This window comes from Chelonoidis abingdonii, chromosome 22, assembly GCF_003597395.2.
Source record: "Chelonoidis abingdonii isolate Lonesome George chromosome 22, CheloAbing_2.0, whole genome shotgun sequence".
In the NCBI taxonomy this organism is placed as follows: domain Eukaryota; kingdom Metazoa; phylum Chordata; order Testudines; family Testudinidae; genus Chelonoidis; species Chelonoidis abingdonii.
In genome coordinates this window covers 19,194,917-19,210,154 of record NC_133790.1, presented here as the reverse complement: position 1 = coordinate 19,210,154, position 15,238 = coordinate 19,194,917, and the positions used below count along the sequence as shown (strand labels likewise).

Here is a 15,238-nt window from a genome sequence, read left to right as displayed (position 1 = left end):
TTTTCAGTGGCACTCACACTGCCCGGGTCCTGGCCACCAGTCCAGGGGGCTCTACATTTTATTTTAATTTTAAATGAAGCTTCTTAATCATTTAAAAAACCTTATTTACTTTACATACAACAATAGTTTAGTTATATATTATAGACATAGAAAGAGACCTTCTAAAAACATTAAAATGTATTATTGTCACACAAAACCTTAAATTAGAGTGAATAAATGAAGACTCGGCGCCCCACTTCTGAAAGGTTGCCGACTCCTGCACTAGCCATTTCTATGGCTGGTGAGATCATCCACAATTACATTGGACAGGATAAAGAACAAAGCTCCCTGTAAAAATCTGCCCCCTAACTCGCAGGGTGGTGAAGGGGGGTGGGAGGAGAGGGGTGGGCAGGTTAGGAAGAAATGACTACTATGAGCAGGTTATTCCATAATTGTCCTTTGCTGGGATTCTAAACACCTTCCTCTGGAATATCTGGTACTGACGGCTGCCTGCAGGAGAAAGGACATCAGCCCCATTGGACCAGGGGCGCGATCAAACATGGCAAATCCCAAGTGCCTTGGTGCAGTTCTGTAGCCACTCCCCCACACAGGGAGGAGGAGGCAGCGGCCTAAGTATTCAGGCTGGGTACTGGCCTGAGGATTTTCCCTTAGGTGCACAAGTGAGCCACACTACCGAGAAAGAGGCGTCCACACCCACATCTAGAGAATGCACAGGAAGGTGGTGGGTAGAGGAGAAGTGTCAGACCTTTACTGCAGGTGGAAATAGGGAGGGGAGCATAGAGAATGGGGGAGCAGCAGGGGGTTATACATACCCATGCCCAGTAGCACTGAATGCTGTGCCCTACCCTGTATATGCTACAGGGGTAGGCAGAGAAGGGACTCTTATGTAAACAGCTCACTGCTGTGGCCAAGTACTGGATTGGCAGTCGTGCAGTCTGGGTTGCTACAGATACAGCACGGGCAGCTGCAATGCAAGCTTCCCCCAGAGCGCCATCCTCAAACCTCCCCCTTATCTATGGAGCACAAACAACACACCCAGTGCTGGCCAGCACGTGGTGTGCCAAAGAGGGGATCAGGGCTAACTCAGGACATGGCAGGTGGAGGTCTGCTAAAAACACCCATCCACTAGGAACTGGACCGAGGCCACCAGCTTATTTCACAGAGTCCACTATACAGCCACCATGTGGTAATGAATGAGTCACTACTGCCCTTGGCTGGATTCAAACTGGAGTGCAAGATGCAAAAGGCTCCATATTCCATTAACAGTCACCCCTGGGATAAGCATTCTGATACCCAACGTTAGTTGCAGATGGTTTTATTCTCCTCTGGCTATAGCACATGGGATCTGAAACTCCTACAGAGCAACAGGTGTCCGAGTGCCACGTTGCTCTTAGCTGGCCATCAGAGCCAGAATGCTGCTTCACAATCAACCCCACACTGCTATGAAAGTGCAAAGCAGTAAGCAATTATTATGCTCACTTTTAGAATACGGAAGGAGGAGACAATTCAGCTGTGTGGTTGTTCCAGGGATGCAACTCCTCCCTTGTGGTTTCAGTCATCTCTGGAACGGCTTGGTGAAATGAGAGAGTCTCACATATAAAACTTACTGCTTATCTGACACTCTTATTATGGACTCTTGTATGTACCAGGTACACATGGAAACCTTTTCTAGACATACACCCACATGGGCAATGTATGTGGGGGATGATGCCAGGGAGGCCTTTTGCTTCTTACCAACTGGATCTATTTCTGAGGTCTGTTAGCACAGCCTCTTTGATCTGTCTGAACGGGCTGAGGCTCCCTCCCCAAGGCCTGTCTGGTCAGGGAGGTTTGCTTAGCAGTGTTTGGGTTTATTTAGCACTGAATCCTGGATCCTAGCAGGTGGGGAGAGCAGATGTGCAGCCTTAGAAGTGGCTCTTGTCATTCAGGGGGAACCGCTCCCCAGAACGCTAGCAGCACGACAGAGCGCGATGGGAAGAGGGGACATGCACTGTGATCTGGGAGGCAGTAACCGTGCTGTGGTACAGACACCACCATTTACTCTCACGCTCCTGGCCTTAGCGTCCGATGTATCAATTGGGAAGGCTAAAAATAAGGTAATGATTTATAATGCTCTTTACGCTGTCCTCCCCACCATGGCCTCATTCCCTTCCAATGCCTACGATAGCCTGCAGGCTAAGCACCGGCTTGTTTCCAGACCTCCCTCTCCCCTGGGGTGCCAATGGCCAGTGAGGTTGCAGAGAGCTCTGTAACTTGTTTACCAGGACTTTAACCCCTAGAGTCAGTTCTTGCAACACTGCAGAATCAGCAGCAGTCAACTCTTCTCTAATTACTTGGGAGTTGAAAGAGCAAGCGAGAGGGAGGGTGAGCAGCTTGGACTCTGCACCGAGGCTCTCAATCATTAGCTGGACACCCTCCAGAGCCAAAGGAGAGAAAGATTGCCCTTCAGCGAAGGTCACAGCTCACCCACTCTGGCAAGCTTCAGTCAGAAGCAGGGACAGTTGTCGCCCTTTGTCTCTGGCAATCGAAGGGATTCCAGCTCTCCCAGTTGGCCAAGCAATGACATCTCCCAGTTGAAGGCCATGGGTAGGAGGGGACCAGGCATCAGCAGAAAGATTACTTGCAGCACATCTCCAGTTAGCATGTGAACTCCTTGACTGAAAGTGTCAGTGAAGAAGCCCCCAAGGCCACCATGGAACTAGAGCTTGTTGGGAAAGTAAGGTCCTCTCTCTCCCCAGGAAAATTTAGAATTGTTGTTGACAAACCCAAAAGTGGTTTTAATTTCTCTATGGGCCAAAATATCAAGACAACTGTTCTATGATAAGTCTTCAGACAAAGCTCTGATGTTTCTAGCGCATTGGCAGGACGGTGGAGTTTTTGCCAGGGTTAGAGCTTTAATCCAGCTGTGATTCACATAACACACACGACAGTGCATTCACACAGGAGGTTTCCTATTTGTTTTAATTGGTGATTTTAATGTGCCCAACACTGTGGCCTCTGGGCACATGAATCAAATTAAGAATGAGCAACTCGTTAAAAAGCCTGCTTGAGACTTCATCACCACCAGGCCCTCCCACCCCCCCAGGCCTGTCCCAGTTCATGAGAACCTCCCTAATGATGCTCCACAGAGAAAACATTTGTTTGACCCAGGCTAGAGCAAGACAAGCTGGGGTCCTACGCACAGGAGAAGTATGTGACATGCAGTGACATCTACTCATGAGATTCCCAAGTCAGGGGCCCGCACAGCAGACACTGAACCTAGCACTTAACACAACATTGCCTTGTGGGCTCACAGATAAACCAAACCATCCATACAGTTGGTGTCATGCTTCTCCCTTATGTCTAGCTATGGAGAGGTTGAGCACTTGTGAATGAAATACACCGCTAGCAATGTGACAATAGTATGAGCGTTTTGAGTTCTAGACGTGGTTTGCAATCACATCAGCTAATCACAGGGCTCTGTGTGGAACAGACAAACTACGCCCCTTGGGAAAGTGCAGATAGGACGACTCTATGCTGTTACCACAATCCTCTGGGTCACCTAGTTCCACACACGTTCTCTCCTCCTTGGGGATCAGCAAGTTCCTTCAGCGAGTCCATTCAGGCAAGGTGATTTGCAGGACAGGTCAGAGATCAGCTGCAAAACCAAGGTAGCAACTCTGGACCTCAGGCTGTAAGGCTTAGAGTGTAAATCTAATTTTGACCCCCAGCCCATCTCTCTGGCTTCTCACACACAACTCCTTTTGGCCTGAAATTTCACACTATTCATTTAAGCCAGAGGAATGGGTTTTTTAAAGCTTTGAGATCAGACGAGGAAACTAACATTGGGCCATTCCCTGAAAATGAATAAGGGGGGCCTTAAAGACCCGAAGGATTGTATCCATGTAGTGATGTGATCCATTCCCATAACAACAGATCACCAAGCAAATAAGACATAGCTAATGCTTGGGGGAGGGAATAACTTACTACCGTACCACAGCCTCCCTCAGCAAAGCGTCCATCCCGTTTGCTGCGTCATGATTAGATGGAACATTTTGTATTTAATAGCAAGAAAGGATGGCGCTGCGTGTTACAATTCATCACTTTCACTGGTGGTAAACAACACTAAGAACACAGTCACAAACACAAAACCATATAGTTGGGACAGCAACATCCTCATACTCGGTAGGTGGGGAATAGACAGAACTGCAAATATTTGACTTCTCTATCCTGCACACTATGTTGTCAGACTTGTAAATAGCCCTGTGTAAACAGAGTTGTCGATAACACTACGGAACGAGATGGAGTAATTTGTCCCCAACTTCACTGGAATCATCTGTTGCCTCAGCTCTCCGCCATTTCCCAACTTCCTCATATACAAAGTAACGAAAAAATAATCGGCTGAGAATGTACATCATTTTATAGAATTCACTGGCAAGAAAAGGGATAAACACTATACTGGACAGTCACATGAAATCTGAAGCCCCAGGAGGCTCAAAGGCCTGATTTGCTGAAGCTTTTGTTGCTTATAAAAACAACAGAAAGGAGAGGACTTTCATTCTCTGGAGCTCCTCAGACTCCGTCTACACTGGCACTTTCCTCGTTAAAACTTTTGTTGCTCAGTAGTGTAAAAAACAAAAACAAAAACAAAAAAAACACACAACCCTCTCCAAAAGAAAAAAGTTTTTATGAAAAGCACTGGGGTGGACAGCGCTTCGCCAGCAGAACACATGCTCCCGGCGACAAAGCTACTGCCCCTCGTTGGAGGTGGTTTTATGATATTGCCAGGAGTGCTCTCGCCCAACGACAAATAGCGGCCACACAGCGCACCTTACAACAGTGCAGCTGCAGTGGCACAGCTGCGCCATTTGTAAGGTGTGCAGTGTAGACATAGCCTCAGTAAGAGGAAGAACAGTAGAGGGGGTTCCAGAGCAGCTCCTGAATGTACTTTGCTAGAACGGAGTCTGTGTTTGAATGGCATCCGCTCAAGAGCGCTTTAAAGGAACAAAAGCGAGCGAAGATGCTTTCTAGGCAGTCATGTTCCAGGCTTAAGAACGGGGTCTCAGACCAGGACAGACTTAGTAAGACAGGAATGACTTGTTCAAAGGACACTTCCTGGGCCAGCAGTTACAGTCTGTTCATTCCATCTGCCTTCGCTGCAGATTTCTCCTTCACAGCCCATCTAGCCCAGACCCTCTCTGCTGGTTTCCACGGTAAAGTCGTACTCCAGTGACTAGACATCACTCCGTCACCTTGGAAGCGTTTGTGATGCTGCCAGTGCTCCAATGACATCAACACCGATCAACAAGTGGAGAGGCAGGGCATGAAGGAATCGAATGGTTACCTTACTTTAACCTGCCAAGAAAATTTCTAAGCAGCATGAAAAGTAGTTTAGGTTCAAGCCTGGAGGGTCTAAGCGTTTCCCTCTGTGTGTTCTTTAAGCCAGAGCAGCAGGAGCGAGTGAGCCGAGGGCCCCATTTATTTTATACCTGTGAGTGAGCTGCAGTGCTGGTGCAAGCTGCCAGATGGACAGCTGTGCCGCTCTTCACAGAGCTGGAAGAGCATGGGCCTCAGAAGGGCAAGCTTCCTCCCAACTACCCTGCCAACGTGCCTCTACACCAACCTGGTGGGCACCGTCTTTAAAGGCCAGAGTGGAGTTCAGTTTCCATGGCCCGCTCTGTCCTGGGCCGACCACCAGGAAAGGCATTGCATTAACGTGGCCAGTTTTGTGATGCTCCCACACACGCACCGGGAGCCAGACTGAGCCACCATGAATTTACCAAGTGCACAGGAAGAGGTTAATACTGTTAGTAAGAATGACCCAGAAACTGGATTTAAAAAAAAAAAAAAAGGCACTGAAAGGGTTGAGTAGGACTTTGCAGGAGATGTTCTTTGTTCACCCAGCAGCCAATGAAAGGTACCGAATCCCGGCATTTGTAAGCAAACAGCTAATGCTATACCTTCAATTTATACAGTGGCATTTGGCCATGAACTGATCTACTAACTATCCAGGCATCCCTTCACTCATCACCACAACGCAATCATCCGCAGGGCTCCATTTTACCAGGCAAGACTGCTTTAGCTGGTGTTTCCTGCAAAGCACAGCTCAGAGAGTCAGCGCAGAAAGAGAATACAACATTACCTAGTGCCTCGGCTCATTCACTTGTGCAGAGCCAGCAGCTCTGATTCATCCCTCATTTTAAACTGATTTTCCAGCTGTTTCCAACAAGAGACTCTCGCCAAGCTCCTTGCTTTTACGTCCTGGACAGAGAGCAACTGTGGAAGCTCAAGATCAAGGGAGTCCAATGGCTGGGCTTTGGGTTTTGCTAATAGTTGGCGCACAGTGGTAGAAAAGAGGCTCCAAAATGAACTCCATCTGACAGGATGAGCCCAAGCCATACTGCCTTGTAAATCCAGGGTCACTACTCTCCAGGCAGAGGTGAGAATTATACCATTTACATTCACAGTGCAAAGCCTTTCTGAGGGGATGGAGGGGGAGAGAGAGAGAAGCTTGTAACATCACTCAACTGACAGCTAGAGGTACTGATTAACTCAAGGAAGAGCGATGTCTTTTTCCAGATGCTTACATAAACACAGAGAGGAGCGCCCTGCAGAATACAAATCCAAGCATCCATAGGGAGTATAAACTACATCACAATAACTACCTTTAAAAGGCTGTGTTCCAAACCCCACCCAGCCTCCCCTTCTTCACAAAACACACACACACACACACACACACACACCCTGAATCAATATGGAACTGAAGCACCAGGAAGTTAGGCTGGGCACAGCTGAGCAGCCAGCTGCAGCTTCCCACCCTGGGAATTTTCCACCACCCCAATCCGCAGCGTAGTTTGGAGCAGCCTCAGGGCTGCTCTAAGCTACACTGGCTAGTTATGGCCCTTAAGGCCCAGCCCACCATCCAGGGATCATCAAAACTCAGCAGCCATGTCCCTTTCTCCTGGCCACATTCATAAACAATGGAGAGGGGTCTGAAAGTGGAGGCTGCTACACCAGCTGGGGACTCCTGCATGCTAAGGGAATCCCCAGCCAAACAGAGACTCTGGTCTTACAGCCGCCTGATGTCAATTGCAAGTGTGGGGGAGAATCTGGCCTGATTATATTTGCTCGTAAAATACTGTTCCTTCCCCAGCCCTCCGCAGTCCCTCAGCGCCTCGCCCACCCCCTTCCCCACAACTCAACACTGAGCGTCTCGGGAAATGAAATTTAAAGCCGCCCCCAGAACTGCACAGCTGAGGAGTAGCCCGTGCCTCTCCTTAGCCGTGATTTGGTGCTATTGACTCTCCCACGTGAGGTGGGCCATTTTAAGCAGGACTTTGCCAGTTATTGTTGTACAGCGTTGAACAGCAGGAATGAGCCTGGGAATGACTGATGGCGAATGTCGTACAAAGCCTGGCTTGGACTCTGGCAACTGGCATGGCTGGGACTCTGTTTCCCCACCTGTAAGCTGGGGATAAGGCTCCCTTTCCTCACAGACACATTGTGCAGATCATGGGCAGGATGTTCGCAGTGCCCTACAGAGAACTACCTCAACCTCCACTGAGCGCCAATGGATCTCACACCATCCCCCAGCACACAGAGAGGAGTCCCACACACTACCTACTCTAGAAACACCGCTAGTCGTATGTTTTACTGCTCTAAGGTGGGACATGCCTCCGTGCCCAGCAGAGACAGGGCTTTCTGAAGGGAATAATTTGGGGATCTTAATGACGGGCAGGACACTTAATTACCTTTTTATACTAAAAGACAACAAAGCGGTGCGAGAGCTCAGCAGCCGGTGACTCCCCGTGCATGACTGTTCATCCCAGGCAAAGGGAATATGCTTTCGCATTGAGAGTCCCTGAGCTGGAGTCCCTTCCTCCTCCCGCAGCAGAGATGTCCCCAGTGTTGTTCAGAGGGGGCCTGTCCATACACATCACTAGAGGAGATTTCAATCTCCCAGCGGAGTTTAGCACTGGTGAGAAGTGCCAGACTGAGAGTCCCAAACACAACAAAGAGGATAAATGGGAACCTAAGACAGCATCCAGGAGAACATCCTCAGCAACGCACCTCCCTCCAGACCTGGGATGATCACTTCTAGGGCTTGTGCTCCCCGGCACATCCAGTCTCTGCCCTCTCTGCTGAGATGGCCAGCAAAGGAGCCAGTTAGTACCCAAAGATCAAAGGCAGCTGGTAACATCTGCAAGCGGGTCGGGAAAACCGACCCATAGGTGCCGTCAAAGGCTGTTTGTGAACAGCAAGTAAAATATCACATTGCACCAGACCCCGTATAGGGCAGGAAAGCCTCCCTGAGGTGCCTCCGCTGCCTGGAGTGCAACTGACAAAGGCACCTGTCTGTTCTAGAACCAGAAGGCGGACAGAACTATTTCACCCAAAAGAAGAACACCATGCGGCCAGAAGTCCGATCAACTGGGGCTGGCTTCAAAGTGAGCTAGAAGCACCGGGGAAGCAATATGGGACATGGAGTCTGAATGAGCACATTGTTTCCTTAAAAAGGAGTATCGTTTTATCTGACAGTCATATCAGATGCCTGGATTTCACTCCCCCCCACATCTCCCCTGGGACCCCAGCCATCTGTGCATCAGCACCCCTTCATCTCCAGCCCAATTTCTTCAGTTAAGCCACAAGCCTGTGATGGGTGAAAAAACAACAGAGGGACGCTACTGAGTAAATCCAGCAGGAGGAAAAGGTTAGTTCTAAAGAGTGAACCCTCTGCTTAGGCACAAACACCTCCAGAATCCACAGCAAGAGGGAGAAGGAATTGGGACAAAGGATGAGAGAGAAGTGGGAGCTGGCTAAAAAATCACACCATTTAAAAAAAAAAAAAAAAAAAAAGATATTGCTTGAGAGCATGTTAGGAATCTCTTTGCAATTCACAGCAGGCGCTGACATACTGTGGTGATAGGGCCCTTGGATACTACGCCCCCTCGGGAAGCTCCTCCTTGGGAGCAAAGTACCCTGTGAGGAGGAGACACTATGGAGATTGACTGTTATACAGCACAGTGGCACTGAACTCCCAGCCAGAGAAGCCAGTCCAGGATCCTGTTCTCATCAGTACTGGTCTGTTGGCAGATCTGTGTTGTAATTCTTCATTTTGCGAGGACTATAAGGAGCGAGCTGTTGGGGAGAGCTACACTTTCTTCAGGCAGTGCTGGAAGCCCCAATCCTTGGGACATGGACAAAGCCCTAGTGAACAAGGACCTGTCCTGCATTGGCAGAGAGGCCTGGGTTATACAGCTTGTGCGCTGGTATAACTATGTTGGTCAAAGGGGGGTTGGACGGTTTGAACGATACCTTCCAAACGATAACAAGGTCTAAGTAGGTCTCTTCTCATCTTTACCACCCACAAGGTAAAGGAGTTGGAGGGTCTGGAAGGCAATGAGATAGTTTATTGGCACCTGATCCATCGACAAACCCTGTAAATATCAGCTAGCACCTTTAATATAATAGGCACACATAGGCCTCGTTTTCCCTGTCTAAAGGAACGGATGACTCCGTGCTGGTAGGAACAGAGCAGTTAGTACCAGGCACCATCCTGATGGATCAGCTTATTTAATGCAATTATGTCCAGGATAAGGCTGGCCAGCACTGCCTGCACGTTACGGATCATTTTAATTTACTGCATGTGAAGAAGGGGCCAGCATTTCAACAGGGCCCTTCTTTCATCTCATTTGCTTCACAATCACGAAACTGGCTGTTCCTCCAGACCAAGCAAAATGTAACTTACGGCTATGTTACACAGACCTACCCCCGACCTAAGCTGGAAGCCAGTCAAGACAGACCCACCCACCCCATACCTGTAAAGTTTTATCCACACCTGTGCCATGTAATTCCTGCTTTCCTCCAGACCCAGGATCCACTACACCTTGATAAACAACAGAAAGCCACTGACTCCCCAGTGATCAGTGAGCTTCCAAGGAGCCAGGGAATGGCAAAGGCCTTTGGCAGGGGCACATTCAGTGTGTCACGCAACCTTTCATAATCTTTGGACTGACTGTGGAAGACCTGCAGGCTTCCCAAGCCCAACTCATAATCCTACAACCGTTTCATGCCTGGAGCTTTGCAGTTTGGGCTCAACCGAAGAGCTGAGTACATAGCCACTCCTGATGAAGCTGGGAGTGGCTATCCAGAGGCAGGAGATAAGTTGGCCCACCGTGTATGGCACAGTTACTTTTCACAAGAACAAGCTGGTGGGATCAGCTTCCCTCTCCCCCAAAGGTTGGATTAAGCTCCATTTTTAAAAGACAAGACAAACCAAACTATGATACGCACATAAGAACTGCCAGTGCAGATCAGACCAGAGACCTACTCCAGCAGTAGGGACCAGGGCCAGAAGCTTCAAAGAAAGATTCAATAAACCGAACAATGGACAGTTATGGAACAGCCTGCCAGTGAGACAGAAATGTCTTCCAATCCCCTGGCAAACAGTTGCTGGCGTATGCCCTGATGCATATGGGTTTATGTCCCAGACAAAACGTGTAACTGTGGATGTCACTATCAAGTCATTCTGCAGATTAAACTGTTCACCTCAGGTTGTCACAAGCTTTCAGACTATCCAGTTAATCTGAGGCCCCAGCTCCTTGTCACACCTCACAAAGAAGGCTCCCTTTATACTGCAAGAGCTGCATACATTTCACGCAGCTCGAGTACTGACTGCGAGTCAACCTTGCAACTTCTCCAGTGGTTTCTCTTTTTGACAGGCCCATCCAAGCATCAGAGAGTGTGACATTAACTAATGCATCTCAACTGACAGCAAAGCCAGAGGTCACAGATGGCAAACAGAACTTGACTGGCAGCAGCAAGAGACAGGTAAGGCTCCCTCTAAGGTCTCTGTTAAAGCAAGCCAGCGTTTCACTGTCAGACCCTAAGGGAAGGTGGACAGTCGGCTGGAAGAACAAAGGGGTGGACGTGATCATGGAGGAAGGGAATTAGCTGGGAAACACAAAAGCTCTAACGATGCAGATCACATCAAAATGGAAATCTTTCCTCTTGAATTAGATACAGCCATCTCCATTCTAGGAATTTCCCTGTGGTTGGGCAGAGGAAACGTGAGCTAATGTGCCACTACAAGTGAGTTCTACAAGCCTTCCTTGGCACCACGGTAGACTTGGTTGGGCTCCCACTTTTCAACAAGATACAGATGTAATGGGCCAAGTTTATCTCTGGAGTAGTTCCACTGCAGTCAGTGGAGTTAAACGAGAGAGACTTTGATCCAAAAACAAGCTGATTTGTGGAAGTAATTTCATCCCACAAGAGATGAGGGGCAGCTGCAGAGCTTTTACGAGAACCCAAAAGCTGTGGCTTTGCTAAGTTTGTCCTTGTAGATGAAATAATTCTAGCAAACCTATCCAAAGCCTGTATGTGTTTGCCTGTATATTATCTGAACAGAGATCACTAACATTGTGATATCAAAGTCACAGTTCTCAGTCAAGACCTTACAGCTAAATTACTTGGAAATATAGTCAGTATCGTTGACTTGTAATGGTCCATGGGGAGTGGGCATCCAACTGATGCATTCATTTAGAATGCCCCGGTTACGAGCAAAGTAAATTAAGAATCCCTGCTCAAAATTGGGTCACCCCTGCTGCTGCTGGACCACCACCATCTCTATGCAATAGGTTTAAATGGAACACCCGCGTGGAAGGAATGTCTGGCTGTTGGTTACATCCAGCCATACAGAGCTAGCACCCTTCCTGGATGTACTTGTTGCATCCTGGAATTCAAAATGAAAGAGAAATCAGAATGTCTCTCTTTGGCTCATTATCACCACACAGGTTTGAAGGGAACATGGCATCAGTAGATTACACTGGGGAAGGAGGAGACAGATTGTTAACATGCCACCCCACCTACACACCTTTCGGTGGGGGGGGAAGAGGAGCACAGTAGTGTACTGATCATTCATTCACCTGGGGCTGTGAAACTGAACATCCACCTCTCCAAGACACAGAGTGCCAAACTCAGCTCTGGTATAATGATGCATAATTCCCACTCAAAGAGAGCTGCATGGCTTCCATGAAGAACTCCCTTCCCGTATTCTCTGTCACCAAGAGATCCCCCAGAGTCACAGAGGAATGAAAAACATGAGCGCTCCCATTTCGTCTAAAGGCAGCAGCGCTGTGCAAGTCAGAGATGGATCAAGGAGGGCATGGAAAGAAGTAGCTTGGGGGTTGTAACCAGATATCACTTTCAGGCCCTGAAGTCACATTTCTGTGGTCATTACTTCAGTGGAGAGAGACCCACTCCTGTTCCTGTTTCGGAACATTTCAGTGTGTTTACACATCCTTGCATCTCTCTCACCTGATTATCAGCAGACTGTGAATTTAGATAATCAGTGGGGAAAACCTTGTACTTAGAACATAGGCACTGACTGCGTGGCTGCTCCGGGGCTCAAGCACCCACGGAAAAAAATAGTGGGTGCTCAGCACGCAGGAGCCAGAGCTTGAGTATGGAATGTGATGAGGGAGTTTGTTTATAAACAAGTATCAGAGGGGAGCAGCGTTAGTCTGGATCTGTAAAGGCAGGAAAGAGCCCTGTGGCACCTTATAGACTAACAGACGTTTTGGAGCATGAGCTTTTGTGGGTGAAAAAGCTCATGAAAGCTCATGCTCCAAAACATCTGTTACTCTACAAGGTGCCACAGGACTCTTTGCTGTTTATAAACACAGGCAGGGTGATTAAGATAACAAAAGGCTTGTCATTAAACTAAATTAAGGATCGTTAGATGATCCTGAAAGCATTGCCAGACACTCCAGTTAAAAGATGGGAAACAAAGGGTAGGAATAAATGCTCCGTTTTCAAAATGAAGAGAGGTAAATAGTGGTGTCCCCCAGGGGCTTGTACTGGACCAGTGCTTTTCAACCTATTCATAAATGATCTGCAAAAAGGGGTGAACAGTAAGGTGGCAACCTTTGCTGAAGATACAAAATCACTCAATATTTTGCAGTCAGCTTTGGACTTAATGTTACAAAGGGCTCTCACAAAACTGGGTGAGTTGGCAACAAAATGGCAGATGAAATTCAACGTTAAATGCAAAGTAATGCACATGGCAAAATATAATCTCAACTATATATACAAAATGAGGATGCCTAAATTAGCTGTTACCCATCAAGAAAAAGATCTTGGAGTCATTTGCAGTACTCCTTCTCACGGTACCTGTATCATCCTGAACTCATTCTCAAGCTTCAGAAGATCTCCAGTCACCAATGGGACAGACACAACTGAATAAGTTAACTGTCCTTAATGTCCATCAGAACAATACCAGGGAACTAGATGTAAAAAAAATTGCTTACAGTTTCATCCAGAAAGCCATAGTGAGGCATAATGTGTTTAAACAGGGACGTTAGTGAAGACAGCTTGTAGGTGATTGCAATGATTTTATGTACTGTAATTCATGATGATGTAATTATGTAGTTCACAACAATTTAATTATTAAATAGTAAAGATACCAATGACGGACACATTCAATAACTAGAATATGAAAGAAGTGTATAAATAGGTTGACAACAGCCTTCCTCCAAAACTGGCAGAGTGCCCCCTCCCTACACACACACACCCCTCTTCAAAAGCACCCACCAGCAAAACCAAAAGTCAGCACCCATGACTTGGAAGGCCTGCAGTGTACCGAATATACAGACTCATGATTGCACAGACACAAGGAGTTGAGTGAAGAGCACTGCAGTGACCCTTTCTGGCCCCAGGGGCAGTGCTAAACCTCAAGCTACATAGGCCACAGTGTGACAGATCCCCCAAAGGGGTAAACAGGGAGCTCTCTTGCCTGGTGAGGAAATCCCAGACTAAAGTCTGGCTCAGCCCAGATCCAAGCCATAGTCTAGAACCAGGACAGAGTCTTGCAATCAGCATCCCGATGCAATTCTGCACTGGAAGGTCCCACTGCAGCCAGGGTGCCACAGTCAATCCCAGGGTGCGCTCACAGCTATGTGTGTTGTGTTGCCTAGACACTGCCCTCAGCTCTGCACACAGATCTCCCCTCAGCCCTGAAGCGATCACCACTCACTGCCCTGAGTCCCAGGAAACTTTAAAGGGCCGAGCGGGACATGCCAGGAAAGGCATGTCTCGAAGCACGGGTGCAATCTGCGATCTGCAGTTGCATCAGACAGTGACACAGCTGCCAAAACTCAGTCACCAGCCCCGCAAACACCCCCCAACTTAACGAGCGAGGAGCAGCGCTGCCGTAGGAACCCGACACTCCCCAGGAGGGAGGGATGCCCAGCTCCTTAGGCAGAGCCAAGCGCGGCTGTCAGGCACGGAGCCGCGCACACTGCGGGCCAAAGTTCAGGGCATGGGCACGACTCTTCCGGGCAGCCCAGGAGACCTGCCAGCGGGACTGAGACCTCAGGGTGCCGGGCAAGACAACTCGCGGGGCTGGGCGCCTGTCACCCCCCCGGGCAGCAGCAGAGGGGAAGCTCCGGGGCGGGGGGGATTTGTTGCACCCAGGCGGCCGCTCCTCACCCATGCGAGGCGCTGCCCCCACCCCAGGGTGCAGCGAGCGCCTGGAAGGGGGAGGAACCCGGGGCCCCCCACCGAGCACTCACCTGCCAGGATCGCCTTGCCGGGGTGGGTGAGCTTCGCCCTGCCGGCCGGGGCGGCGGCAGCCAGGCAGCGGGGGCTGGGGAAGGGGCTGGCGAACGCGGGGCGGGCGGACATGACTGCGGCGGGCGGGGAGAGGCCGGCGGATGGGCCCCGTTTAAGCGGTTGCGGGGTGCGGGGCTCGGGGCGGGTCCCCGGCAGGGGGCGGGCAGCAGGGCTCGGCACCCCAGCGGGACGCCTGCCTGGGCTGGCAACGCGCTGGAGCGGCTGTCGGCAGCCGGTCCCCGCCCGCAGCAGGGGTGCGGCCGGTGGCGTCACATCCTCGGGAACACGCGGGGCGGGTCCGGCCAGCCCGCGGGGGCGGGACACAGGCTGCAGCTCCTCGCCCGCGGGGAGAAGTGGGGGGCAGAGCCCGGCAGGGTCTGTGCCGGGGAAAGGAAGCGGGTCCCCCCCCGGCAGAACGGGGCTCCGCTTGGGCCCTGCCCTGGTGCAGCCTCAGCTCCAGCAGCCCAGGGTTCCCCTCACTCAACCAGCGCCAGGGCTCAAGCAGGTTTTTACTTTCATGACTGAGGAAACTAGTCCAGAGGTGCCAGAGTCAGGAACGGCCCAGCCTGGGGGTGCCGGGGCAGGAACGGCCCAGTCCAAGGGTGCTGGGACTCAGCAAGCCCTGGCCCAAATTAAGCCCTGGCCT

General features: G+C 49.8%; 1 protein-coding gene across 1 annotated transcript in view; it reads right to left on the bottom strand.

Moving 5' to 3' along the window:
• The window catches only part of SLC25A1 (solute carrier family 25 member 1), a 44,508-nt gene extending 29,666 nt beyond the window's left edge, over nucleotides 1-14,842 (bottom strand). The window contains exon 1 of the mRNA XM_032764682.2: nucleotides 14,553-14,842. Coding sequence (XP_032620573.1) covers nucleotides 14,553-14,664 — 112 coding nt within the window. The 5' untranslated portion in view covers nucleotides 14,665-14,842. The remainder of the gene's footprint in view (nucleotides 1-14,552) is intronic.
• Nucleotides 14,843-15,238: the final 396 nt, after the last annotated feature.